This window comes from Acanthamoeba castellanii (genome assembly GCF_000313135.1).
Source record: "Acanthamoeba castellanii str. Neff unplaced genomic scaffold scf7180000084603, whole genome shotgun sequence".
Classification (NCBI taxonomy): domain Eukaryota; phylum Discosea; order Longamoebia; family Acanthamoebidae; genus Acanthamoeba; species Acanthamoeba castellanii.
This window is the reverse complement of record NW_004457654.1, coordinates 421,088-447,350: the sequence shown is the minus strand read 5'-3', so window position 1 is coordinate 447,350 and position 26,263 is coordinate 421,088. Positions and strand designations below refer to the sequence as shown.

The following is a 26,263-nucleotide window of genomic DNA, read 5'->3' as shown; positions in this document are numbered from 1 at the left end:
CAGGGAACAGTTCAAGGAGAAATCTGAGAATTGTACGAATGCAAAACTGATTTCTTTTAGTTTCACCCTCATCGTTGGCAGGCAAGGATCAGAGAGCGTCGAGCTCTTCCGAGGTCTCGATGGAACGCTGCGTGCGGGCTGCTCCTTCAGCTGGGTCGGGCATGGAGAAAGAGCTGGAGCGCGGCCGGCCCGCGTGCCGCGACGAGATGCTGCCGCTCCTGCCGTTCTTGTTGGTGTCATGCAGGATGACCGACATCGGATCGCGCCAATTACGCAGCAGCCTCTGCCAAAACGTGAACGTATCCTGGTTGTGTGTCGTGTGTCGTTTTGATGTGCGTCGTGTGTGTCGTGTTGATGATGAGTGTACCGCGATGCTGAATGTCAGTCGAATTAATGAGGGGTGGGCCCAGCACCTTGGACATGCCGAGGCAACAGAAAATGATGACCCCCTGGCCGCTGAGGGTGAGCGCCTGGAGATACCACGCGCCCTTGTTGATCTCCTTCTCCGTGCTGCATTCCTGGCCCGTAACGGCACTGCACACGATCTGATCCCCGATCGCGGCCTTAACATCATCCTGCATGCTCATATTAGCGCGTGTGTCGTGTATCCCACCGCATGTGTCGTGTGTGTGTGTGTGTGTGTGTGTGGTGTGTGCGTGTGTGGTGTGTGTGTGTGTGTGTGTGTCGAGTATTGTGCGTGTCATGTCGTGAGCTGGCGGAGGTACGAGGACGACTTCGATGTAGACGCGGTAAAAGATGAGGTAGACGAAGATGAGCCAGTAGACCGCAATCAAGATGACCAGGCGAAGGACCTGCTCCTTAATGTGAAACCGCACCTGCACGCCCACCACGCCACACGATCAACCGGTTAGGCCGAGGAATGCAAGGCGTGGAATTTCACGCAGAGGAATGTGCGATGCGTTACCCGCAGGACTTTGATGATGGAGATCACCATCAAGGTGGTGCCGATGGCGAGATTGAGGCAGATGGGTGCGTAGAAGAGACCCCAGTCCCAGGGAGACACAACGAAGCAATTGTGCCCGGCCGCTCTCGCCTCGAATTGCTGTGCGCCCAGGGCTATAAAATAGCGCGACACCACACGAGACGACACGCACAATGTTGGGTGTAAGTGGGAACACGCGGTTAGAGCCGAGTAGCGATGGTACCGATGGTGACCAAGATGACCGGAATGCCCCAGCTCACGATGTGCGACACGATGTGCAGCTAACAGCGAAGAAAAACAGCTGTGAGGCAGTGGGTCATGGGTGGACTAGCGAGGTGGGGCGTGTACTGCTCTCCGCGCACGGTCGGAGGCGAGCTCGAAGACGAGAAACTGGAAGACGGTGTAGGCGAGCATGACCCACCAGAAGCTGCCCGCCAGCCCGCCGAACATTATCAACATTCCTAACGCATTCAACGACACACGCGAGCAACTCAGCGCCGCCTTCCGCATTCCCGCAGGAATGTAGAAAATGCAAATGGTGGGATGTTGGCCTTTGAGTACCTTGCAATATGCACACGACGCCCTGACCGTCGTTGTCCCGGGCACCGGCGAAGGTCTGCAGCACCGGCGTGTCGTCCCAGGTGCAGTTCGTTCGCTCCGGCCCTGTGAGTTGCGCTTTCCATCAGCCATTCATGTATGTGGGACCGTCAAATTGGGAGGACTACACACACACACACACACACACACAGAGGCCGTACCGCCCACCACGACCGCAATGTCGATGCCGATCGAGGAGATGAGCGACGACACGCAGACCCACAGCTGGAAGGAGGTCGGGAACCGCCGCTTTCTCGGGCTCAGGATGTAGGTGATGACGAGGAAGAGCATCATCGCGGTCGACAAGACTGCGAGCGACACTCGAGCGGGTGAGTGAATGAATGGAGGGATTCGAAGAATGAAAGTGGAGCGTACTGGCCAGGCTGATGGTGATGCCGGCGGAGGCGTGCCAGTCGCTCGGCGTGAACATGGGTGCGGGGCACGGGTAGACGCATATCTGCTCGTCGGCCGAGAGAGAAAGCGACCCGTCGGCAACCGTGCCGCGTTCATTGAATTGGAGCGGGTACGGACAGTCCGCTTGGCTGTACGGCACCACTGCTCTCCAAAGAACGAAGAACGAAGAACGAAGAACGGAGAAGAACGGAGAAGAACGGAGAGCGAAGAACGAGAGCGCGATGGTGAGTAACTGGTGAGTGAGCCGGTTGAGAATGGAGGAGAGAAAGGCGGTACCGACGTCCTGCGAGGCGTTGTTGCAGTTGGTGGTGGGGAAGAGGGGCATCATCGTCGCGGGATCGACCGCGCTGCAGTTGGGCATCTGGGCCAACCTGCCACGCATGGCAAATTGCGCTGAGCATTCGGTCAGCATCGCATCGCACACACTTCTGCATGGCGGAAAGTCTGTCGCCGCACACGACACAATGACACACGGCACACAACGCAGCCAAAGCAGACGTGAGTGCTAGACGAATGTGCGCAGCGTCGTGTGTCAAGGGCGTACAGGCAAAGCTGTGATCGAACCGGCAGCTGACAAAGCTGCCCAAGCAAGACAGGCGCAGGGCGGCCTGCCTGCACGCCGGTGGCAAGAAGGCGCCAAACAGGCTGGTACGGCTTGCCGCCGATTCATCGACCTGTGGGACCCCATCACCACGGTCATCAATCGGAGTCAAGTGGTCGGAGTGGTCGGAGTGGTCGGAGTGGTCGGAGTTAAAATTACAGGGAGCTCCACAGTCAAGCTGGGGTCCTCACAGCTGAAGGAGGGAGGAACCTGGGCGTAGGTCTGGTTTGGTCGGAGCAGGACCGAGGGGTAGGTCACGAGGCTGTCGCACCTGTTGCCCGTGTGGGGCGAGCCGCGATAGGGCACGCACGACTGGGCGGTCGCCCCCCGCGGTAATAGGCAGAATAAGAAGCAGAGGGCGGCGAAAATGAAGATGGAGGAGGAAGAATAATATGAGGAGGGGATCAATAACGATGGAGATGGAAGGAGACGACTTTCTTCTCGTTTGAATCGTTGATGGCTCGTGCGGCCCTCACGAGGCATATCTACAGTGGGGAGGGCGGCCGAGAAGAAGTGGAAAATGGGGGATATGGAGGCGGAAGAAGGGAAGAAGTGTAAGTGACGGGGGGCAGGGCGGGGGATGGATGTTGTTGTTGTTGCCGGGTTTGTTTTCGTTTGTTGTTTGCTGATGTTGTTTTTGAGTTCCTTTCCAACCAGTCACTGTCTCGCATTCGGGCTCCCCCAGCACACCGCTATTTGTACCCCAGCACACCCATCACCGTGACACTTGGCGTCGCCCGCTTTCTCGTCAGCGGCTGCTCGGCAGCTTCGAAAGCGTCTGTTGTGCTCCAACCCAGGAACCGACACACAAGACACGTACACGACACAGCACACGACACGCCAACGGTGATGTTGATGAGAGTTGTTGGTTGAGGTACATGAGCGAGGGGAGAGGGGAGGTGAGTGGACTCCGGCTCGGTTGATTGATTGACCACCATCATCACTTGAGGAGGATGGTGATGACGGAGATGTTGTCGTCGGAGCCGAGGAGGTAAGCGTAGTCCCTGATGCGGCACGAGATGACGAACGGATCGGCCGAGGCGACCTGGGCGGCCAGCTCGATGGCCGTGTCGTCGTCCACCTCGTCCCACACGCCGTCACAGGCGATGATCAGCACTGAGTCCTCCGGCGTGAGGTCGAGCGACGCCACGTGCGGCTCAAAGCTGGTTTTGCGCACGTGCGTTAGCACAGAACACAACACAACACACAGCACACGAGATCGCACACGACACGACACGCGCTGCGAGAGGGGGATGGTTACCTGACGTAGGGGTGGAGGTAAAAGTCGCCGATGGCACGCGAGACGGCGAGCTGACCGTTGACGCGGGCCGTCTCGCCCACCACGTAACCGCCCAGGTTGAAGATCCGCTCCTCCTCCTCGTGCAGGTTGGGCTTGTGGTCCTTGGAAATGCGAATGCCCTTGCCGGCGCGGCCGACGACGGCGCGGCTGTCGCCCACGTTGCTGACGATCAGGCGCTGTCCCTCGACCACCGCAGCCACCGCGGTCGCGCCCGCATGCCGTAGCGACGTATCTCCGCCATCGAGTTGGGCCTGAGTTCGACCGAATTCATGTCGACAGGAATGTGAGCGTGTGCGGTGGTGCGTGTGCGTGTCGTGCGCAAGTCTCGAGGAAGAGTACCTTCAAGCCAGAGTTGACGTTGACCCAGCAGTCCTTGAGCGCGGCCTGGGTGTCGGAGCCGCCCTTGAGCTTGTCGAGCACAACGGTGTGAACGTGGTCGGCGCAGTACTCGGCCACCCCGCGACCGGCGTGACCGTCGAACAGGCCGAAGAAGTCGACGTCCTCGCGGCCCTGGAAGTGGCCCTGAAGCGACAGCGCATCTTCCATCGTCGGTCGCCGCCCGATGATCTCCGCCGACGACACCTTTTTTATAAAAAAAGTCAATCCAATTCCGATACAGAGAATACGATAATCAAATCGAAAATAAATCAAATAGATAATAAATCAAATCAGATATGTACCTTGAAGCGCTTGGAGGGCGTCCAGGTGTGGGTGTGGTAGGATCGGAGGGTCTCCTCATCGAGAGGGTTGCCCTGCAGCAGGATGTGCGCCCTGTCCTTGAGGTAGTGAACCGATTCGGGCACGGTCTTGAGCTGGTTGTAGGAGAGATCGATTTCCTCGAGCTCGCGCAGGTCGTCGACGCCGTCGGGCACCCCCTCGGTCTCAAGCGCGTTGTGGCACGCGATCAGGCGCTGCAGGCCCGACAGCTCGGGCAGCTTGGCCGGAAGCGCCTTCAACTGTTTGTTGACGATGAAAGAAAGTACACACACACACAAGAGAAAGAAGAATCGAGAAAAAGAAATCCTGGTCAATAACAACCAACCAGCAACCTGGGTAACGAGCATGGCGCGTTACGTTGCTAGGAAAGATAAAGATAAAAGGAAAAAAATAATCTAAGCTCTTTTCGGAAAGAGGTCGGGTCCAGGATTCTGTTCGTAAATAGGAAAAGTGAAAAGTGGTTCATTACCTTATTGCCGGAGACGTCGAGGTACTGTAGTGAAGGGAGGCCGCACAGCTCCTCAGGCAGCTCCTCGAGTTCCGCCTTGGGTTGCAGCACGCACCGAATGAAGAGAGGGTCAGTACGCTCGCAACCCCTGGTACCAAATAGAGGCCGTGGCCTGGCGCGTTCTCGCCCGTGAAAAGGAGGGAAGAGGGGCGCACCAGGTGGAGGTGAAGCTGGGACAGGGCTGGTAGCGACCCGACCCATCCGGGCACGTGCTGGAGAGGATTGCCGGCGAGGAAGAGCTGCTCGAGCGCGGAGAGAGCTGATAGGTCGGGCAGGGCCTCACCCGATAGGCGGTTGTAGCCCAGGGAGAGCACGCGCAGGGCGGCAAGATAGCCTAGGTCGGCGGGCACGGCCTCCAAATCGTTGAAGCTGAGTTCGAGCGTATCGAGGGCAGCCAGCTGGCCCAGTTCGTTGGCGACAACGGTGATGCGGTTGGCATTGAGGTGCAGGTGGGTGAGGTTGTAGAGGTAGCTGATCTCTGCAGGCACCTCAGGCAGGCGGTTGGCGGTCAGATTGACCACCTGCAGCGCCTCGCTCGTCCACAGCGCAGACGACCAAGACTCCAACTGCAGATTTTGTTGTTGTATTATTAGGCTGCGATTACAGATTTCTAAAGAAAAGAAAAGAAAATGAGATCGGGGGAGCACCTGGTTGTGGGCGAGGTTGAGCTCGGTGAGAGAATAGAAGCCGCCGGTCTCGGTGACGGTGGCGCTTTCGGGAATGCACTCAATCTTATTGCGCTTGGCGTTCAGCTTCTGCAGGGCGGTGAGACCCGACACGTCGGCGGGCAGCGCCGTGATGGCGTTCTCCGAAATGTCCAGCTTTTGCAGATTCACAAGCTTGCCCAGTCCCTGGTGTGCGTGCGTGCGTGCCGCCTTAGGTTTGCCCCTCACACGGGCATGTGCAAGGCCAAGAAGCAGGCCGATCGTACCTCGGGAAGCGATGTGACTTGGTTGTCAGCGATGCACAGCTCCTGTAGGTACTCGAGATCGCACAGCTCCTCGGGCAGCGACTTGAGGCTGTTCGCCTTGATGCTGTATGTCGACACAAAAGAAAAGAAGCACCATCAACACTTCTGTGCAAGGAGCGAGGGCACTGTCGACAGACTTCGATGGAAAGGGAGTGGGACAAACCTGAGGCGGGTGAGGGAGGAGAGGTGACCAATGGCGGGGGAGAGGCCCTCGAGGTAGTTGCGGTCGAGAGCCAGGTCGGCCAGGGCGGGGAGGGAGCACAGGGCCTCGGGGAACTCGCGGAGCCCGTTTTGCGACAGGTCGAGCTTCTTCAACGCGGCAAGCTTGGCCATCTGCACACGCACCCCATCAATCAATAGATTAATTATTCAACGCACGCAATACGGGCGCCTCGGCAGAGGCGTGAGAGCCTGGTTGTGGAAATAAGTCTGAGTGGTCATGCGTACGTCGTCGGCGGGAGGGAAGCTTCGAACGCGGTTGCCAGCGAGAAGCAGCTCGGCAAGGGTGGTCACCGAGCAGAGGGCGGTGGGCCACTCCTTGATGCGGTTGTACTTGAGGTCCAGCGCCTGGACAGCCCCGTCGTCGAAACATTCATTCGTCAGGTCAGCAAGAAGGCGATGAAGGAAAGAAAAAGAGGAAAGAGGAGTCCGGCACGCACCTGCAGCTCGGTGAACTCAGCGATTTCGGCCGGGATGGTGGCGAGGTGGTTTTGGAAGAGGTACAACTTCTTGAGCCATTTCTTTCCAAGAATCTCCACCGGGTCCCACTCCTTGAGCTCCTTCTTCGATCGATCCAGCACTGGCACGCGCGTGCCTGATGGTATGATTGCGTGTGGTGTGGTTTGTGTTCAAGGGAGGTGCCCGATTAGTGATTTGCTCTCGCGTGTACGGCCAACAAACGTTTAGAAGGGGACCGGCCACGAACCAGAACCTGGGCGTGGCGGCGCCACTCGAGGAGGAGGACGCGCGGGCGCTTCGGTGAGTGGCACGGGAGTCGCGAAGACCTCCTCTGTTTTTGCGGAAAGCAGAGCAATCGAGATCGTAGGCGCCATGCGTTAGGGTGATCAGAGAACCATGGGCTGGAGCGTCAAGCAGCATGTGCACCGTGCAGGCCGAGCGTAGTTGAGGCGAAAAACGTACCCGACACTGACGACACACGCTCTCTTCCGACTATGGCTGGAGGCGCAACCCTGCCGCGGGGTCTGTCCGGCTGCGCGCTCTCGGCGGTCTTGGCGTTCTCCTCCTCTTCTTCGGCCTTGCCGGCTCCAGGCGCGGCAGGCGTAGGCGACACCTGCCCCACAGAAAAAGAGAAATAAAATTAAAATTAAAAAAGCTTAATAAAATAAAGAGAGGGCAAATAATCAAACAAATAATCAAATGAAAAACGATTGCTGGAGGCAATCACAAAAAGTGAAATTGAAACTGTGGATTGTGTTGGGCAGGCTGCTCCTTACCTCGTCGTTGAGTTTGCGCTCGAGGGCGAGGCGCTCCTCGTGAATCGTTTCGTAGCGACCCTTCCATTCGAGCAGCTGCTCCTTCAAAGCCGCCAGCTCTTGCTCCAACGCTTCAGTCGCGTCTCCCATGATCAGATCTCTCGTTACTGGACTCTCGTTGTTGCTTCTGTCCATCACGTAAATGCATTAAAACGTGCCACACGTTGGAAGTCACACCGCTTTGGATTGCGATAACAAAATGTCAAATGTTTCTTACCAAAGAAACTGATGAATGAGAAGCCACTCTACTCTTGCGACCTGGGCAAATTGAATGGAAGGCTAGGGCTGTTGCGTGCGCAAGGATCAAGGCCGTTGCTTCTTTGATTTGTTCTGCGCTGCCGCAATAATGCGCTCTGAAATGCTTGGTATGCGCGTAAAACGGGTCAATTTACAAAAAAAGAAAAGAGACAACAAAGAAGCAAGCAGTTGAAGACGAAGGATCACGCCAGGTAGTTGTAGATGGCGGTGTTCTTCGGGTCGCGCTCCAGGTACTCTCTGTCGATCAAGCTCTCGATTCGCTTCTTCACATCCGCAGGCTGTCAGGTGTCACAGTATGAGTTTAGACCACGTCTGTCGTCAACCAACAGAGAGAAGGAAATGCATGGGGAAGGGGTTGGAATGATACCTTGAGCGGGAACTTGAGCTGCTGATAGAGCTCGGCCATGAGCTGGTTGTGCGTGAGGGTCTTCCTGGTCTTCATGATGCGCACGATGGCAGCGTCGATCTGGAATTGTCGGTCCTGGAACACGCTCTCCTTTGTCTTTGTGTTCTCCTCCTCCTGTTATCAGGTTACGTTGTGGGCCAGCGCCATGAAAGAGTGACGGTGAGTAGCAGGTGTGAGCTGGTTGGAGATGAGGGCGGGCGTACGGTCTCCTTCATCTGAATAGAGTTGACCTTGATGCGGTAGAGCTTGTGGCGGAAGTCGTCGTTGAAGTTGAAGACGTCGTCATCGCCCACCTCCTTGCCCTTGGGCTCCTTCGTCAGTGGGCGCACCTTGCCGCATGCGAGAGAGAGCAGCGTCCGCTTCAGTTCCTTCTGCTCGATGCCCGTGGCCTCGGCAATGTCCTTGTACGAGATCGACTTGGTGTCGTTGAAGAGAAGCATCACCACCGTCTGTACCAACGACACAGCCAGCTCTTTGCGTCCCTGTGGGTATGCTATAATGTAAGCGGATGGCGGCGCAGGGGAACGCTGCTGGGTGCGGAGGGGAGTGCTACGACAGCCGTACCTTGGGGAAGAAGGCCTTGAGGACCGTGTGACCGAGGGTGTGCTGCCAGAACAGGCGGCGGCCCTGGTACTTGCCCAAGTAGAACGCTCGGAAGACATCCTGGCAGTGGGCCAGCTGCGGCGGCAGCTTGATGTCAAGCGGAGTGTAGGCAGGCCAGTAGCCAGTCGTCAGAACGCTCACGTTGACCTCCAGGTCCTTCAGCTAGATAGTCCGACACAATCACAAAACGGGTCAGTCTCCACCGGGGCAAATTAAACTTGCACAATGAAAGAAGAAGGCCAGAGCGGAGGTGTAACCAACCTCTTGAGCCTGGCGAGACTGGCGGAAGGAGATCATGATGTCCTTCGACAACTCCACATCCTTGAACATGCCCTCCAGCTTCGAGGTGAAGCCGCTGCCGCACTCGGTCTTGAGCTTGGAGATCATCGACTTCTCGGCGTCGATCGACGCACTCTTGCCCAGGAGGAGTCGCTTGGCGAGATCCTTCTTGTAGAAGGCCTCGAACACGTCTTTGCCGTTGATAAACCTGAACAGCACCATGACACGATCCATCAACGCTTCGAGCTCCTCTTCGGTAGCCGCTTTGTTGCCAGCCTGCAGCATAGAACGATTGTGAGTAACGGGAGGAGACTCACGAAGAGCCCACAAAAGTGGCATTACCTTGAGCTTGGCGTCGACAAACTTGGCGATGAGCTCAGCGGGTCTGTTTTCTCGGGTGTTGATGAAATGTTCGAAGGCCTCCTTCATGGCGTGCGCGAATATGTCTGTCGAGTGGAACGAGTCTCGCAAGATGGTATCCAGCTTGGTCTGCGCTCACACAGCATGTCCTCGGTGAGGTGGGCAGGTCTGAGACAAATTTGTCGCGAGGGTGGGTTGCGCGGCGCACCTTGAGTTCCAGCAGCGTAGGGACCATCGTCTTGTCCCTCTCCGCATCATTTACGATCTCAGCTCCGGCAGCCCTGATGTGTGTGTTGAAAGCGACTCGCACCAAGGGCAGGCTCTGTACTCGGGAGAAGAGTGTGTAGAGCCGGGCGAGATCCTGACCATAAACAATGCACGGCTTGATTAGTAAGCTTTTAGGAAGGCGACAACTTGGCGACGAGGCACGTACCGCAACTCGGCCTTGGTCGACGAGACGGTCGAATCCCTTCTGGAGAATGCCGTCGGCGTGGGCGGCAATGAGGGCATTCTCCACGGCGGTGAGCAGCGGACGTCGCGTGGAGGGTTCCAGGTAGTGTGTCACTCTCTGCTCCTCCTGCACCAGTCGCTCCTCCGCGTGGGCCAAGTAGTCCGCCATCTCCATATCCGCTAGCAGACGCGCCGACTGCCAAGCGCACGCGTGTGAGACCAGCTGAAGGTAAGGGGAAGCACCCACCTATCTGCAGAGGAGCGTACCTCTTGCGAATAGTATTTGCCAGTGGCTACGACGAAGCTCCTCTCGAATCGCTCGGCATAGACGCCAATGGAAGCCAGCATGCGAATGAGATTCTTGATCAAGTCCCGCTCCACCATCTCGCCGTCTCTCTCGCGCTCGACGAGGCTGAGCAGGCCGACGATGAGCTTCTTCTCCACCTCTGAGTCGGCGATGACGTTGTCGCGCCACAGCTGGAGGCCCAGATCCCACAGCGAACTGACGCCTGCTGTCTGGATCACGTATGTGCGGTCCAGATACAAGAATATGCTGCGGATGTAAAACTGCACGCAACGGAGAAAGCGAAGGTGGTCAGGATTTCAAGCAAATATGGCCACCTGAGCGAACACGGATCCACCACGGCCCGGCACGTACCATAGCCTGGCAGTAGTCGTTCCAAACGTTGTTCACGGAGATGAGGAAGCTAGACGGCTCTTGAGTGCGAACCAGCTGCTGCAGGGCGGCCTTCTGAGCGCGAATGTGGCGTTCGCACTCGCCCTGGATCTTGCTGTAGAGTCCTGCTCCCAGTTTCTGCGAGCACAGGTTCTCGGTGGCCTATTGTGCACGGGTACATATGGACGGGATGCGACACCATGAGCTCATGGGTACTCGTCGAAGAAAAGATCTACAGAACTGCCTGAGATGGATGAGCTGGGTGAGCTACCTTGTAGAGCTCTTCTTCACCATACTGGACGGCCTGTTTGTTCTGCACGGCAGCGATGGCGGCCTGCAGCTTCTCCCATGTCTTTTGCTCGTAATCGTCAGGCAGCCCCTTCGATGCTGCGCAGGCAAAGAGTACGGTGAGATTAGTGCACCCCCGCAAGCATCTGCAAGCAAATGTTGCAACAGCAGCTAGACGCACTCTTAAGGCCACGGATTACAAGCTTTTTGACAGGTTTGCTGCCAGCACTGTTCCTCAGACCTCCATTTGACGATCCGTTCAGCTTTGTGGCCATGTTCGTGTGCTTCGATTTTTTGGAAGGTGATGGGGTGGGCGAGGCGAAGGGGCTTGAGGACCCAGATGCTCCGCTCTCAAATTTCCTCTTGAGCGAAGGTGAAGATGGCCGATCGTCAAGGCGGGATCTCTTTGAAGAAGAAGAAGACGAAGAGGACGAGGTGCTGGGTTCGGGGCTCTTTCTCCTCCTTTGTTCCGATTGCAGTGAAGACATATATCAATGGGGTTAGCCTCAGGTCCTCTACCAACGCGGCGAGATGGAGAGCAGATTGCGTGTGGGTTGCGTAGGGCCGAAGAAGAGAAAAGAAAAAAGAGAGAAACCCGCCAAGGAATTTGCTTTGCTGCTGGCCAGAATTTTGGGCGACTGCGAGCCACTCCATGCCCTCCGCCGTAGCCGGTGGTTGCTTACGACGCCGGGCAGCAGACGCGCCGAACACTAGGAGAGTACAGACTCCTTGTACTCCTCCGACTGGAGCATGCTAGCGAGCCTCGACTCGATCGTGATCGGCGATCAATGTCGACAACGAAGCTGTCGGTGCCCTGGAAGTAGTGCCACAACGGGCGGATCCAGTCCTGGCCGGCCCACATGGGAAGTGGATGTTATTGTAAGAGAAGGTCTCGACGTTGAAACCAATGATAGGGATGCAAAGAACGTTCTCGCTGATTGCAAGCCAGCTTGAATCCTTGGGCGTGTCTTTCCGGCGCCGTCCAGACCCACCATCAGAATCTTGGCCTCCCGCGAGATCGTGCAGAAAGTTACCCATGATGGTGATGTCCAGTATGTCTTGAGGAACAAAAGCCCTGGCTCAGTCTTGTACTGGTTTCGGCAAGACGTCGCCGACCCGCTCGACCACCTCAAAAGTTCCATGCAAAAGGTGGCGCAGGCAAGAGCTCTTCTTTGGGTGCTGGCCTTCCCAACCCCACCTTCTTTCAGAGCGGCAACCCCGATGCCTCTTTCGAACATCCGAGCACAAACGTGCTGTCGTTCTCACAGATGTTCCCTCTTCGTTGGCATGGGAATGCCTAGAGCCCCCGGACCTGAATTCTGTCATCGAAGTTACCCGGTTGCCGTACCGATAAGGATGGTTCCAATCAGCTCTCACCCCATCTAGTATTAGGTCTGCTGTCAAGGGAGCCACCACTTTCAAAGGGGCAAGTCTGGTTTGACCGGGTGCAGACCAGTACACACGACTCCGGCCATCTCTCTCCGGTCATCTTACCGCGGCTTTTATGGGCTTTTGATACAAAGAGGGTATGTGAAGCGGCAAAGATACAAAGAGGGTATGTGAAGCGGCAAAAGCGAGTTAGAGCATTTTTAGTCATGCTCGAAATATCACGTTGAAACTACTCCAGCACACAACAACCTCACCTGCGCGGCTCCTTGGAGCACACCAAAAACGAATGCGAGTGCTAGACTCTTACTCATTCTCTTCAGCTCAACCACACCACACCACACCTCTGACCCCACCGCACACCTGACCAGCACCCACCAAGGAACACCACTTTGAAGCAATCATACGTCCTCTACATAAAGAGAGCATAGTACGTCGGCAGGATGCTGCGCCGCAACACCACAGGGTGCCTGCTGAAGATGAAGCTAGACAGGAACGACCTCGACACCCCGGCCGTCACCGTCAATATCAACAGCGGCGAGAGCTTCCCGGTGGACCCTACCAATCTCTCCTTCTCCCCCCGGGAGAAGCGGCCCAAGTCGCACGACTTCTCCACCGATCTATCGGCCGACACCAGCACAACCGCGATCTCGCCCGACCAACACAGCCCCTCGGCTCGAGCCAAAGCCGCCAGCGATGCCGGCGAATTCCTCTGCATTCCTGTCGTCGAGGAGCACCCCCAGGGGCGGCAAGGGTCGGTCAGGGACGACAGCGAAGACGACTACATTTCCGGTTCGACCGGGGAGTCGGGCTCGAGCCTAAGCTCCTCCGAGGAGAGCGAGGGCGAGAACACCACCCAGAACCGCGAGAAGAGGGCCTACCGCAAGCGAAGGTATATCATCCGCGAGATCCTCGCCACTGAGAACACCTACGTCAGGCACCTTCGCGACATGGTGGAGGTACCTGCCCCCCTCCATTCTCTTTCATCGTTCTACAAAAAGGGTCCCCTGGTCACATGACTCATATGTGATCATGTCACCAGGGATTCTTTGAGCCAATGGAACTGGCCGTAAAATCGCCCAGCCAGAGTCCCCTCTACCAGCGCCTCCGCCACCAGCAACACAACTGCCTGCCCACCTGGGAGGATCTGAAGGAGGTCTTCTCAAACATCGTAACCATCTACGAGCTCAACGACGCCTTTCTGAGCAGCCTCAAGGCCATGCAAGTCCACCTAGACTCGGGCAACGACGCCAAGCTCCAGCTGGGCGATGCGTTTCTGGTCGTGGTACGTGTCCCAGTAACTTCTCTGGTTGTCCAATCTCCCATGTAACGGGCTAACGTTCCCTCGCAACCCGGTTCATTCGAAGCAGACGGACTCGTTCAAGTTCTACTCGTCGTTCGTCAACACATACCAGGCGAGCATGGACGCCTACGATCGTATAAACCAGACCCTCATCTTCAAGGAGCTGGCCAAGGCTCTCGAGGAGCGCGGTGGCCGGTTGAGCTTCAGCTCGCTCCTCGTCACGCCCATCCAGCGCATCCCTCGATACCTCCTACTTCTTCGGGTACGAACCAGCACCAGCACCAGCACAATCGATTCCCCCCCTTCTGTATCGTCGTTCTTGGGCTTACATGTGGCGTTCTCTGCAGGACCTCCTGAACAACACGCCGCCCACCCACCCTGACCACTGCAAGCTGTCGGTGGTACTGCCCAAGATGGAGGAGGTGGCGACCTACATCAACACAGAGAAGAGCAAGTTCGACAACCTCACCGTCATCCTCAACCTGAGCTACCTCATCTCGGGGTACACGGACTCGTTCATCAAGCCCGGCCGCAAGTTCATCCGCGAGGGATTCCTGAAGATCTACGACGAGGAGGCGATGAAGTCCAAGCGCCGTTACTTCTTCCTGTTCAGCGACACCCTCCTCATGACCCGGCCCAAGCGCGGCAGCACCTTCTTCAACAAGGGCGCCGGCCGCTACCAGTTCATCGACTCGCTCCAGCTGCTGTCGGCCAGCGTCCAGTCCTACCAGACCGGCAGCGTGACCCACGCGCTCAAGGTGACCCAGGCCGACGGCACCCACTACATCCTCCACACCAAGGAGAAGGAGGAGCGCGTGGCCTGGCGCGAGGCCTTCGAGGAGGCCATCCAGAGCGTCTCGCTCTACACCAACAGCACCAAGGCCCGCTCACAGTACGCTGTCCCTCATTGAACTGTTTTTTTGTGAGTGAAGCCCTGGCTGTTGAACTAGACAACTAACAGCCTGGTTACCAACAATCCCAGCTCGTTGCCCACACTCTTGGAGAAGTTCCCTCCGTCGAGCGAGAGAACCGGAGTGGAGGCGGTCAAGCAGCGCCTCAAGGCCCGCAGCACGTCGGTGGAGCACCCCTCAATCCCACGTCTTCCCAAACGCAAGCGCGCTTCGAACGACTACCTTCTGACCAGCTCGTCGTCGACCTCGTCGTCGCTGTCGGCCTCGCCGCTCTCCTCGCAGTCGTTCTCCTCGTCGCCCACCTCTTCCCAGCCATCCTCCGCGACCGTGTCCGGCAGCTCCACACCGCTGTCTCCCCGGCCGCAGGGCCCCGCGTTCACCCACTCGCTCGTGCACACAGCCAGCAGCGCGCTCAACCGACTCACAGCCCGCGCCCGATCCAAGGACAAGCTCGAGCGCAAGACACGGCGGCGCAGCGCCACCCTCTCGTCCAGCGATGGCACAGTGCCTGTGCACCAAATGACCACTGCCCGCGAGGCGGCTCAAACTCTGCTGTCCTGCTCGGTGACGACGTCCAACGAGGAGGTCAGATGCCGGTCGGACAAGAAGTCCGACAGCGTTTGCCCTCAGAACAAACACAAGCTCTCCCGGTCGCTCACCTCCACGGACCTGCTCGAGGTCACTGCATTCGACCCGACCGCGCCTGCTCCGGCCTTGCCCACAGCCCCTTCCTCCACGCCAACTACCCCGCGTTCATGCCCAACGAATTCGTCGCCATCAACGCCAGTACCACATCTTTCGTCGTCGGCTCCCACGTCGCCCGCGCCGTCGTGCTCCGCTGCGAAGCTGAGCCGACCGTCGATCCACCCCGTCAGCTTCTTCCTCCCGAAAACACCGCAATTGTACTAACAGTCTCTGCACACTATGTAAGTTATTTATTTATTTTTGATGTAACACGCACCTGTAACATAAACGTTTTATCATTTCATCCTATCTTTGCCCAACACGTCGCATAAAAGAACGAGGAATGACTGGGAATAAAACGAAAGACTAAAGGCAGAGAAAGAAAGAAGAACTCTGTACATCCATCCGTGCTGTCCGTGTGTGTGTGTGTGTGTGGAGAGAACGATGGCAAGGGAGGCTTGGCCGATGGTTGCAGGCGCCCACGACCCTGCAGACCTTCAGTCGTCTTTGTGTACCGGGCACTCGCGATGGCTGACCTTTTTGAACCACGTCTCGATGCACTCCTCGTGAAACACGCAGAAGCAATCCATCCTGGGAGGCAAAGCGGAAAGCGCGTGAGAAGAACCAAGAGCGGCACCATCAACAGCGGCTTGTGTCGGTACCAGGTGACTCGATCGCCCTTGTTGAAGTCGAGGAGGCAAATCTGGCACTCCTGGTCCGGCACCTTGTCCCGCAGCGTTTGCACTAATGTGGTGGTGGTCAGCGCACGCCGCGTAAACCCGAGAGACAGGGCAACAGCTTCAAGCTTGTACCTTGTGAGCCCTTCCCGACCTCCTTGGGGAGCTCCACGGGCTTGGTGCACTGCTCCACGTACATGCTTCGCGACATCATCAACGCCTGATGAATTTCAGCTCTGCCCATCAGCACCACACGGGGTGAGTGTTGACAATATGGCAAAGCAATGTGAAAAGAACGCGCGCACGTACAGGTCGCCATGCGCGTTGCCCAGGTGCTGGAGAAGGTTCGTGTTTTCGTTGGGTGTGTAGGTGGTGCGCTGTGTGCCACCAGCCAGATGCAAGAGGTGAGTGGTTGGGGGGCCAGTGGCTTGAGTGCGGTGGTGCGGTGCAAATAGAAGTAGTGGGTGGCAGTACGGTTTCGTGCTCGCAGATGGGACAACTGAGGGTCTGTATGCAGGCCGAGTGCTTGGTGGCGGCGTGGGCAGGCAGTTCCTGGGCCTCGAGTTTGCTGGCACAGCCAGGATACGGACAGTTGAATGTGTTGTCTTTGTACATGCCAAAGCCCAGCATTCTGATGATAACATCGTCTCTGTATGTCAGTCGCGTGTCTTGTGGCAAAGTGTGGCTTGGTGTGGTGCGTACGTGTCATCCGTGGCCGCTCGTGCCAGTTCGAGGGCCATCTGTTCATCGAGGCTCACCTCGTCAAGAAACGCAGCGGGGTCCTCCTGAGGTCGTGGTCGCGCTGGTTGCTGCTGCTCCGCCAGGAACTGGTTCGTCAAGCATTCGTCCTGGTACAACCATAATCAAAGGATTTTACTGAGGATGAGAAGGATGCTGAATTTATTAATTATATAAACAATAAAAGAAAAATACTAAATACCGAGCTCACTAGGAACGCCCATCGATTTATTTGCTTTATTTTTCTTATTAACTGGTTGTGGAGAGCTGGCAGACTTACAATGTGTGCATTTATGACGTGCGGATCCACGCTAGGCAGGGTGATTAAACACACGGGGCATTGCATTGTGCTGCGAATTCGCAGCCCCGATCGAGGGGACCTGAAAACGCAAAACAAAGGTGAGATGCACACGCTCCTCGTGGCAGATCTGCTTGCACTGAAAAAACACGGGAAAAGTGTGAGAAATGCAAGGCTTCCACAGACCAACTCGCACCCCTTCGGCCGAAACCTTCTACGCCGGTCGCAAGCCGCCGCTCTCACACGTGCGCTCCAGTAGACCGGAGCCATGAACCATCCGATGGTGCATTGTGCATCTCGCGGTTGGCAAAGATGGCGCTTGGAGGAATGTTCTCTACCCTCTTTTGAAAAGGTTTACAGAGCACCGCAGCCCTCGGCAACGATGCACGGTGTATTTCGCGGGAGGTAAGGGTTTTAGACCGCTACTACATGGTCGCCATTGTCGTCGTCGTCACCGTCGTCCTTGGTGATGAGAAGGAGAGCATTGTAGGCGAGCTGCGGAAAGTAGCTCGGTAGATCCAGGTTGGGAGCGATGAGCGGCGCAAAGATCACTGAGAGATGACTAGCCGGCGTGCCCTCATCGGGTGCTCGATCGCTCGTTTCCTGCAGGAGCGCCACGACCAAGCTTGAAGCAACGACAAGCGTTATTCATCACATTGTCATGGCACAACTTTCCTATTAAGCATCAAAATGATAAACAGCAACGAGACGTACTTGAGGATTTGTTGTTGAGATGTGTGCAGGTCGTCGAAAAGGGCCTTTAGCTCTCGTCGCCGTGTGCGATCGCTCTTGTGGCCCTCAGCCACAGCCACGTACCGCAGGAACAGCGAATGCGGGATAAGCGGGCCAGATTCACGCAATGACCTACAGCGCGCACATGTTCACTCACGTGTCACACTCATACACGCGCACGACCAAGCATCAAGTGAACAATCTATGCACGTACATTTTGAGGGCCGCGGCTACTGAGTGCGGACACATATGCGAAATGTCGATCTCGCCTCCTGTGGAAACGGCGACGTGAGCTGGAAGAGAGAGAAGAGAAGCTGGCACGTCACATACCGGACGCCACTTGTTTCCGTATCGCAGCAACTTCGTGTGAGAGGCCGGCTTCGCAGAACAGCCCCTTGGCCCAGACGCCTGGCGAATAGCCATCAGCGAAAGCGCGGACAAAAGCGAAAGAGAAAGCGAAAGCGATGGTTCGGGTGGTGTTGCCTTTGGTGGAGATGAGCCACCGAGCCGCCTGGGTGACGAATGCGCGATCGCTGGTGCAGATGGCCTGGGGAGTAGACCCCTCCTGAGAATCTTCCCGGAGGCTGCCCCCACCAAACCTGTCCTTTCCCTCGCTGTCGGCTTCATAGGCACGCATCGGACGTGAGAAATGAAGCGTTGGTCACAGTAGAGAAGCGAAGAGAGGAAGTCATACACAAGGAAACACCAGTGGCTGCGTGCAAGGCGAGCATCCAGTTCTGCCGCTCCTTGTCCGAATCTACAACGTCGCGGCCAAGAGTGAGACCCAAATCTAAACGACTGCCAAGACCGCACGACTAATGGTGCCTCGTACCCGCCTGGAAGTAGTATGTTCGGTCTGCTGCTTGAATCCCGAAAGAGTTTAGCTGCATGATGAGGAGGCCATGAGCGTGAGCGTGCGAGCTGGGACCACAGCGAGATATCACGGAAGCGCCGGTACCTTGCCTGTAACCGTGCCCGCCGTGCGCACGGTCGCGTCGCGCAGGCTCACCCTGCCCGCTGGTATAGTGTCCTGCAGAGTTGGATTGATGTAAACGCACACACGTATTCATCTGATAAATTGTCCTTAATAGCGTAATCTGGTTCAAATAATCAAACATCATTTTCATCATTGATGGATGATGAAAGATTCGATACCTTGCGATTATCACGGAAGTAGTAGAGCGTGGATTCGTGCAGGATGAAGAATCGCTTCTTCCACGATTTAACGACGCCTCCCTCTTTGACGAGGTAGCCTGTGAGGGCGGGTCGCGTCTTACTCTGCATGAGGGCACCCACCGTCATGTTGCCGCCATCCGCAGCAGCAGAAAACGTATCTCGCAGCGAGCTGAACATCACCGCTGAAGATGGCAAACCCGTTCGCCCTCTCCTGCCTCACCCTTCCGCCAACCTTGCGAGCTCGGACAGTTCGGTCTTGCCACGTCAGCCTTAGTTTAGCGCACCAGTGGGAGGCGTTCCTCCAAGTTTCTCTCCGGGCTGATGAAGTGAAGGAGCAACAGACGAAGAAAAGCAACCCCGACCAACACCCAAACTTCAACAACACCAACTCGATGGGCCGGTACAGCAATGTCAACAACAAGCGTGGCCAGCAGCGCGTCGCCGCCGCCAAACGGCCGCCCAAGCCCCTGGGCGAGTGCCTGTTCGACCGGCTGCCGGCGGAGATGGTGGCCGTCGTGCTCGGGTTCCTGCCCGTCGGGAGCCTACGGTCGCTCCTTCATGTCTGCCGTTCGTGGACCTCCATCATCGAGTCCGACGAGCCGCTGTGGTGCCTACTAACCCCCCATTGTTTACATTAATGCCAAGCCTGACCCGTGTTGTGGCCGCACGCAGGAGAAGGTGGTGCATCCAAGAGTTGCCAGTTGCGCTCCGATCGCCTGATGACGACCAGACCCTGTGGCGAGCCCACTTCCGTCAATGCGTGGAGAGTACCTACTGCACCCAAACTTTCCGGTGTGACCCCCTGTGTTGGTGATGCTGACCACCGGCAAACCAACCGCTCCGCACAGAGCACAAGGTGTTGGTGTACAATCTGGCCTTTCAGCCCGAGGAGATGCAAGTGAGCGGCAGGCAGACGTTGGAGGACCTGATTCAGCAGCTGCGTGTCAAGCACCCGAAGCTGACAGGTGCCTCTCTCTCTCTCTCTCACTCTCTCTAAGATGTGCTTCACGCTGACCCACCTCGCACTGTGTACGCGCAACCACCCACAGCAGCGAGTCACGATTTCTACTTGCGTACTGACGGCGGCGAGTGGAAGCTGCTTGAGGCGGGTACTCCCCTCTACCTGAACGGACTTCGCCGGTACCTTCACCCTCATCGTCATCAGCTGTCGCGTTGATTGATTCAACCACCCCCCACCAACCGATGGTTACTTGAGCATCTTTAGGAGTGGCCTGCGGATTAGCATCAGCTCCCACTTTGATGACGTGGACTTCCACAACCTGGACCGACACTCGATCGAGGAGCTGCGCAATGTCTACTACAACTGGGGCTTTCCTGATCCCGCCTGGACCAAGGAAAAGCTCATCGCCAACCTCAGCCACGGCAAGCTATCGCAGTTTGAAGGCCCCTACGCCGACATCGATTTTTAGTGGGGTTCAAAGTACCCACTGTGTGTATGTGTACCGTGCGTGTCGTGCGTGTTTCGTGGTTGTTTAGTGGTGAAGAACAGTTTTACAGAGGCTCCAGCTCGGAGACGTCGAGCTCTGGCACGCGCCAGTACTGGAACTGGTTGAACTCCTCCTGCGGCGGAGGCTGGTTGATGGCGGGGAACATTTCGTGGACCACTTCGTTGAGCTTCATGTACGACCTCTTGTAGGTTCGATTGGACATCGTGATCTCGCCCCTGTCGTGTGTTTGGTTCACCGCATGGTCGTGAGACACTCTACACAACGCACGACACGCACGACACACAATACCGTTGGTTGATGGTGAAGATCTTGCCCTTGGGCACGCCCACGGTTAGATAGGAGAAAGCGTCGGAGGGTCGATTGCCAAAGCCGGCGTAGAAGGGATTGCCGTGAGGGAAGAGCGCGGCGATGTCCTTCAGACACGCGATCTTGAACTCCTCCGGGTTCCTCCTGATCACCTCCCGGTGGACCGATCGGATGAGGCCGTTGGGCGACGTGAACACCGGACCCTGCGCGCGCGTTGCATTCAACACACCCGTCAGATTGACACAGACGCGCGCGCAGCGTCCAGCGGAAACACGTACCTCGGGAAGGGAGACATCCTCCTGGCGTAGGGCGGAGATGTAGCCACGAGTAAGGTTGGCCTGGCCGATGGACCGCGACGAGACGTACAGGATGCGATAGCCGTTCTCATAAATATTCGAATACAGGTGCGCAATGCCTATGGCACGACACACACGACACACACGACACACACCGCGTGAGCCACGAACTGCGAAAAAGGAGTCGGGCGGGAGGGGCTCTGTTCTGTTGTACCCGAGTGGGACCAATCGCGACCGACGATGGGGAGGATGTGGCCGAGCAAGTCGGACTTGGTGATGGTGCCGTCAATATCCGAGATGACGATCTTGGTGAAGCGCGACCACAGATAGATCATCGCCGTCACCTCCTGCGTGGCCGCCTCCGATCGCACGATGAACGTGGCCTTGTTTGCGCCCTCCTTCAACCCCAGTGCCGCCTGTAGTCGCAGACGCTTGTTAACCACTTCTCTCTCTCTCTCTCTTCCACCCACCACGCTAAACGTGTGACGTACCAACTGCTCCGAAGTGGGACGCAGGGTCCGGCCTTCGGTTCGCGACTGCTTGGCCTCGTGGTGAGTGCTCTGCAATGGTCGATGCATCCGCGTCATGACACGACACACGACGATGCGACATGACGCGTGTGAGCGTTAGTCTTTGGCGAGCTGGGCGCGTGTTAAGCCTGGGCGGGGTACCGTGGGCACGGTGCTCGAGGACCACCACCAGCGCCACGAGGAAGACGATCGGGTGGGCGTGGCAGGCGCGCGGCCGCCCTTGGTCGGGGCCTGGACCTTACCCTTGGGGATCGGGTTAAGCGCCTTGGCCGCCTCGACGGTGACCGACCGCCCGAAGGCGAGGTGTGAAACAATCAACGCAACGCCCTCCTTGCCCGAATACACCCTGCAGCCAGCCAGCCAAGCAAACAAACAGCAAAGCCCGGTGAGTGAGCGTTTGTGCAGCAGCCCAAGAAGCACGCACGCACCACACACACACACACACACACGATGAGTGCGTACTTGTCGCGAATGCGCACGACGAGTCGCGAATCGGCCATGGCCCCGCTGGGGTCCTTCCAAAACTCCTCCGAGGATAGGCGGTGTTCCTCAAAGACGCGCTCAGCCAACTGGAGGTCAGACACATTACGCGTATAAGCAAGCCACACGCCAACGCGTCCACAGTGCGGCAAAGCTGTGCGTGCGTGCGTGCGTGCGTGCGTGCGTGCGTGCGGTGAGCACCTCCGAGGCGGTATTGGGGAGAATATCGCCGCAGAGCGAGAGAGCCACGGTCATCTCCCCGTTCTCATTCGGAGCCTCCGAAGCGTTGTTCAGTTCGTCGCTGAACAAACGCTTGCGCGCCTTCTCGTCGCCCTTCGACTCCATCGCGGGCGTCGGCAGGTCATCGTCGCTCGCTCGTTGCTCCTCATCATCCGTCGTGACGCTCTTCTCCTGCTGCGCCTCTTCCTCCTGCTGCTGCGTTTCCTCTTCCTTCTCCTTGACATGCTGCTCCGTGGCCCAGTGCTCTTCTCCTTCGAGCGAGCGCGCGACCACCGGTGGTGTAAGCTCCACCTTTTCCCCTGCCTCGTTATAGCTTTCGCGTTCGCTCTTTTTTTCTTGGTTCGTCTTGGCCGAGACGGGCTCGGGTCGCTCTCCCTCCGTCGTGGTCAAACCGTGAGCCTCTTCGCTTTCGCTCTTCTCTGCCTCTTTCTCTTTTTCGCTTTCGTTCATATCTTTCTCTTCGCCGCCATTTTCTCGGTCGGTCGCTGCGTCACTTCGGGCGGTCTTGTCTTCGAGGTCGTTGCTACCGCCCCCTTCCGCTTTGCCTTTTCCTTCGCTTTCCGGGGTCGTCGATGCCTCGGCGGCTTCTTGATCGTCTCCCTCTTCTTCGCGTTCGCTCTCCGCCCCTTGACGCGCATCGTGCTCGGCATCATTCGCCATTCGATCCTCTCGCTCGAGCTCCTGCTCGATTTCACTCGCCTGCATCTCGAGCATGTCTTCGTTCTGTGGTGTTGCGTGTGTGTGCCGTGTGCCGTGTGTCGTGTCATCGCCAGCCCAACCAAGCCGCCCGTGTCGGATTCATTGGCCAAAGCGGTCCAATGACCCCACAAGCTGCACCGTACCTCGAGCTGCCTCGCGACATCGTCCAGATAAAGGCGCTCTAGCGAGTGGTTGCGCGGGATGCTGGTGGGCGACGCGCACTCGCGCGGCGACACGGCCGAGTAGAAGTACTCATCCTCGCCGTCTTCGTCATCGTCGGGAAAGCCCGACAAAAAGTCCGAATCGGCCTGTCATCGCCCAATCACATGCGGCCAGTGAGCTCTCTGACCACCACGACGGTGGTAGAGCGTCCAGGGAGTGCGTACCGGCTTGATGAGGTAAACCGGTTCGGCTTCCTTGGGCTTGAGCATGTCGATGAGGGCGCCCATGCCCCACTTTCGCTTCCAGCCGACGTCCTGGCCGCTCTTATCCCCGTCCGACGCGTACCCGCCCGATTCGGACAACAAATCGTGCAGACTGTTGCGCCGAGGCTGCGCCGAACAACCAGGGCAAGAGAGTGTGTGTTAAAGAAGCACTTGGAGCCGTAGTTGCACACTGCGCAGCAATCGGCCCTAGCAATGGAGGGTGGGGGTACCCGCGGCACAATGGGAGATGACATCTTTACACTGTCGTGGAGGTGGCTCTCCCCCTCGCCGAAGCTCGCCACTGCAATAAAGAAAAGAGGGAGAAAGGGGGCGAAGTGAGATCATATGTCGGGGCGCCAGGAGGGGGAAGAGGAAGAAACGAACACTTGGGGAGGTCGCTGAAGGAACTGCTCGGCGAAGCGACTGGAGAGTTGACCTGTCGCCGGCTGGGAAGCAGGCCCCATCCCCACGTCCAGCGCGTGCCAGGCTGGAGGCCACAGAGGACCGGGTGAGCAACAGCATTGCCCGCCGTATTGTCAAGTGGCATAGAGCCGAGGCGGGTGACGTACCTGTTCCGCCGCATCCACCGCAGCAGACACGGATTGGTCGGGCTGGTCGGCTGCGGGAGGTTCTTGGGGCTCGTCGGTGGCGGCAGTGGTTGTCGGCTCCTGCACGAGGTCGGCAACCGCAGCTGCCACGGGCAGGGCCACGCCGGCTGACTCCTCGGCCATCTGACCCAGCCGCGACACACCACACAACACACACACACACACCACAACACGCGGCGGCGAAGGCCGGCATGTCAGTGGGACGTTGGCGGGTCCGAGTGTGCGTGGAGAATGCCACATGTGTACCTCGATCGTCTCCTCCACTTGCTCCACTTCTTCCTCTTCTGCCTGCGCATCGCCTTTGTTCTTGCGCTGGAAGCGGGGGGTATTGAGTGAGCAAGAACAGAGGATAAATAATAGTGACAGCTGCGTACCGGGTCAACTTCGAAATAGGCCTCACCCGCTTCGCCCAGGCGCATCTTGACCTCTACGTCTTCTCCATTCACGGCGATGTGAACCTGCACCACGGAGGAAAATGGTCACAGATGTGCATAACGCGCTAGAGATCCTCACCACCAGAATATGCACATAAAATCAATCACAATGATTTTGTTTTAAAACAAAATGCTGAGGGGGTACTATTTTCTCCTCTTCGCGAAGAAGCTGGCCACGACCGAAGCGGATGTGAAAAGGGGTGGATGCGTAGCTGCCATCCTCCTGCTGGACCACCAGAACGTCGATCGATCCTCGGCTGAAATCGAAGAAATCGCGCACGCCAGACCACATGTTCTTGTATGCTCCTCCCTCCTCCGCAGTAGGGCTCGAGTCGCTGTGGATGAAGTGGCACTACAGCTCGCCAGCAGTTCTGTTTATCTGGACGCCACGTTGCGACAGGAAAAGGCATTTTCCTGCTCAGAAAATGCAAAATATGCCGCGTATGCCAGCAACTTGTTTGATTGTCATCTTCAACGCCTGCGATTGCCGGCCGTGTTTGCTGTTGTAACAATTGGCGCTGCACAACTTTGATCAAAGGTACATCCATCTTGCTCCTCGTGTTCTGGCTTTGGTGCCACTTTGCATCGCGCAAACAAATTAAAAGATTAAAATTAATTGCGCAACTTGAAAAACGCAACGCTCCCGCCGCTCACACGTTTCATCTTCGGCTGCTCCCAGCCTACACCGCCATGTCCCGAAGCCTGCAAGACAAGCGACCACTTTGGAAGCGGGACTTGGATGAACGACGCATCGCAACGGAGCTGGAATCAGCACTATCGCCCCCTCGCTGGCACGCCAAGTGGCGTATCGCGACGTGGGCCATGATTGCCAGTGGCGCGTACATCCTCCTCTTCCGTACTTCGTGGGGCGAGGACGATCATGCCTTCTCCGCACTACAGCGATTTGGAATGGACTGGGCTACCCGTTTCTTCAAGGTTGATGAAGAAGTGCCCCCAATCCCAACGGATGAGGACAGCGCAGCTCCATCTTTGAAAGAACAGAATAAATGAAAAGTTGTTTCGTGAAGATATACCAACCCCAAGTGGTGGGAGCTGGCAAAAAGGACGAGAGACCAGAGACTTCACCAATCAGATGTATTGTTCCCAATCTCGAATGTTCATACCAAAAGTATTTACGAAGAGCTAGTCCTGGTGTAGATGGTCTGAGCGGAGTGAGCGGAAACCTGACGGATGAGACCCTTGGCCATGAGCTCGTTGATGGCACGGCGGGCGAGCGAGCCGTTGATCTTCAGACGCTCGGAAATGACCGAGGGGGTGATCAGCTTGTAGGTGGGGACTTCCTTGAGGAGCTTCTCATAGGTGGCCTGATCGAAGAGGACCAAGTTGTTCAACTTCTCCTTCGTCTTTCCCTTGGACCACTTCTGCTCGGAGGAAGTTGAATTCCAGTAAGAACGGGCGAATGTTACAATTGATTAGTGAGGCAGCACGAACCTTCTTCTTGCCCTTAGCCTTACCGGCCTTCTTGACGGCGCCCTTGGCCGACTGGACGCTCTTGCCCTTTCCGGCCTTGTCGCCCTTACCACCCTTACCACCAGCCTCTTTCTTCGGCTGCAGAAATCGCAATCATGAGGTCAGCATCACCAGTGATCATGAGTTTGTTTACCTCACCACGCTCGCATAAGCGAGAGAAGGACACAAACAAGAGAGAGAGAGGACAAAGAACGAGGGAGGCGGAGGGGTACCATGCTGGCTACGCCTATGAGATAGGAGAGAGAAAGAAAGGACAGAGGCTGCGAGAGGCGCAAGAAAAGGCAGCATGTTGTCGACAAGTAATGCCATTTTCTTGCCGACGTGGAGTGCTACCTTAAGAGCCAACTCCGCTAAATCGAGCTGCTTCCATCGCAAACAACCATTGATGCGGGGAGCACTGTCGTTCATCATCCTCAATGATGACAGTGCTGTGGCGTCATCTGCGCCGCCCAATTTCCACAAATTTTTCGATGTATCGAGCAGGATGATAGTGCCCCATCAACAGGGTTACAAAATC

At 57.1% G+C, this 26,263-nt stretch overlaps 9 protein-coding genes across 9 annotated transcripts; 2 read left to right on the top strand and 7 right to left on the bottom strand.

Moving 5' to 3' along the window:
- Positions 1-88: 88 nt before the first annotated feature.
- On the bottom strand, positions 89-2,642 carry ACA1_069450 (uncharacterized protein; the record flags this gene model as incomplete). The annotated part of the gene is made up of 11 exons (XM_004352837.1): positions 89-304; positions 414-575; positions 726-836; positions 926-1,063; positions 1,292-1,404; positions 1,505-1,606; positions 1,702-1,848; positions 1,916-2,095; positions 2,231-2,325; positions 2,519-2,562; positions 2,607-2,642. The coding sequence occupies 11 exons, from the start codon at positions 2,640-2,642 to the stop codon at positions 89-91; spliced, it is 1,344 nt and encodes a 447-aa protein (XP_004352889.1).
- Positions 2,643-3,495: 853 nt separating this feature from the next.
- On the bottom strand, positions 3,496-7,633 carry ACA1_069440 (protein phosphatase 2C domain containing protein; the record flags this gene model as incomplete). The annotated part of the gene is made up of 14 exons (XM_004352836.1): positions 3,496-3,718; positions 3,817-4,106; positions 4,195-4,437; positions 4,536-4,811; positions 5,042-5,116; positions 5,176-5,646; positions 5,728-5,931; positions 6,012-6,114; positions 6,214-6,383; positions 6,498-6,617; positions 6,710-6,864; positions 6,982-7,059; positions 7,191-7,341; positions 7,505-7,633. The coding sequence occupies 14 exons, from the start codon at positions 7,631-7,633 to the stop codon at positions 3,496-3,498; spliced, it is 2,688 nt and encodes an 895-aa protein (XP_004352888.1).
- Positions 7,634-7,983: 350 nt separating this feature from the next.
- ACA1_069430 (cullin 4B, putative) lies at positions 7,984-11,138 on the bottom strand (the record flags this gene model as incomplete). The annotated part of the gene is made up of 12 exons (XM_004352835.1): positions 7,984-8,079; positions 8,169-8,321; positions 8,411-8,656; positions 8,772-8,972; positions 9,072-9,365; positions 9,432-9,578; positions 9,658-9,810; positions 9,883-10,095; positions 10,167-10,466; positions 10,558-10,737; positions 10,847-10,962; positions 11,045-11,138. 12 exons carry the CDS (start codon positions 11,136-11,138, stop codon positions 7,984-7,986), a joined length of 2,193 nt encoding a protein of 730 aa, XP_004352887.1.
- A 1,590-nt stretch (positions 11,139-12,728) lies between these two features.
- Positions 12,729-15,372, top strand: ACA1_069420 (RhoGEF domain containing protein; the record flags this gene model as incomplete). Its single annotated transcript, XM_004352834.1, has 5 exons — positions 12,729-13,208; positions 13,292-13,534; positions 13,620-13,814; positions 13,900-14,444; positions 14,514-15,372. 5 exons carry the CDS (start codon positions 12,729-12,731, stop codon positions 15,370-15,372), a joined length of 2,322 nt encoding a protein of 773 aa, XP_004352886.1.
- A 71-nt stretch (positions 15,373-15,443) lies between these two features.
- Positions 15,444-16,564, bottom strand: ACA1_069410 (zinc finger, C3HC4 type (RING finger) domain containing protein; the record flags this gene model as incomplete). The annotated part of the gene is made up of 7 exons (XM_004352833.1): positions 15,444-15,494; positions 15,663-15,738; positions 15,810-15,891; positions 15,960-16,060; positions 16,134-16,201; positions 16,299-16,473; positions 16,527-16,564. 7 exons carry the CDS (start codon positions 16,562-16,564, stop codon positions 15,444-15,446), a joined length of 591 nt encoding a protein of 196 aa, XP_004352885.1.
- A 710-nt stretch (positions 16,565-17,274) lies between these two features.
- ACA1_069400 (PH domain containing protein) lies at positions 17,275-18,945 on the bottom strand (the record flags this gene model as incomplete). Its single annotated transcript, XM_004352832.1, has 8 exons — positions 17,275-17,485; positions 17,575-17,724; positions 17,807-17,885; positions 17,923-18,213; positions 18,299-18,382; positions 18,425-18,476; positions 18,551-18,622; positions 18,748-18,945. 8 exons carry the CDS (start codon positions 18,943-18,945, stop codon positions 17,275-17,277), a joined length of 1,137 nt encoding a protein of 378 aa, XP_004352884.1.
- Positions 18,946-19,160: 215 nt separating this feature from the next.
- Positions 19,161-20,198, top strand: ACA1_069390 (F-box domain containing protein; the record flags this gene model as incomplete). The annotated part of the gene is made up of 5 exons (XM_004352831.1): positions 19,161-19,375; positions 19,441-19,535; positions 19,617-19,733; positions 19,818-19,908; positions 19,994-20,198. The coding sequence occupies 5 exons, from the start codon at positions 19,161-19,163 to the stop codon at positions 20,196-20,198; spliced, it is 723 nt and encodes a 240-aa protein (XP_004352883.1).
- An 82-nt stretch (positions 20,199-20,280) lies between these two features.
- ACA1_069380 (lipin, Nterminal containing protein) lies at positions 20,281-24,547 on the bottom strand (the record flags this gene model as incomplete). The annotated part of the gene is made up of 16 exons (XM_004352830.1): positions 20,281-20,452; positions 20,526-20,746; positions 20,822-20,958; positions 21,054-21,255; positions 21,331-21,399; positions 21,511-21,715; positions 21,832-21,938; positions 22,051-22,812; positions 22,932-23,096; positions 23,175-23,339; positions 23,444-23,514; positions 23,598-23,700; positions 23,783-23,944; positions 24,068-24,133; positions 24,196-24,279; positions 24,401-24,547. The coding sequence occupies 16 exons, from the start codon at positions 24,545-24,547 to the stop codon at positions 20,281-20,283; spliced, it is 2,838 nt and encodes a 945-aa protein (XP_004352882.1).
- An 851-nt stretch (positions 24,548-25,398) lies between these two features.
- Positions 25,399-26,154, bottom strand: ACA1_069370 (S25 ribosomal protein; the record flags this gene model as incomplete). The annotated part of the gene is made up of 5 exons (XM_004352829.1): positions 25,399-25,404; positions 25,440-25,637; positions 25,708-25,824; positions 25,959-26,006; positions 26,080-26,154. 5 exons carry the CDS (start codon positions 26,152-26,154, stop codon positions 25,399-25,401), a joined length of 444 nt encoding a protein of 147 aa, XP_004352881.1.
- Between the last annotated feature and the right edge of the window lie 109 nt (positions 26,155-26,263).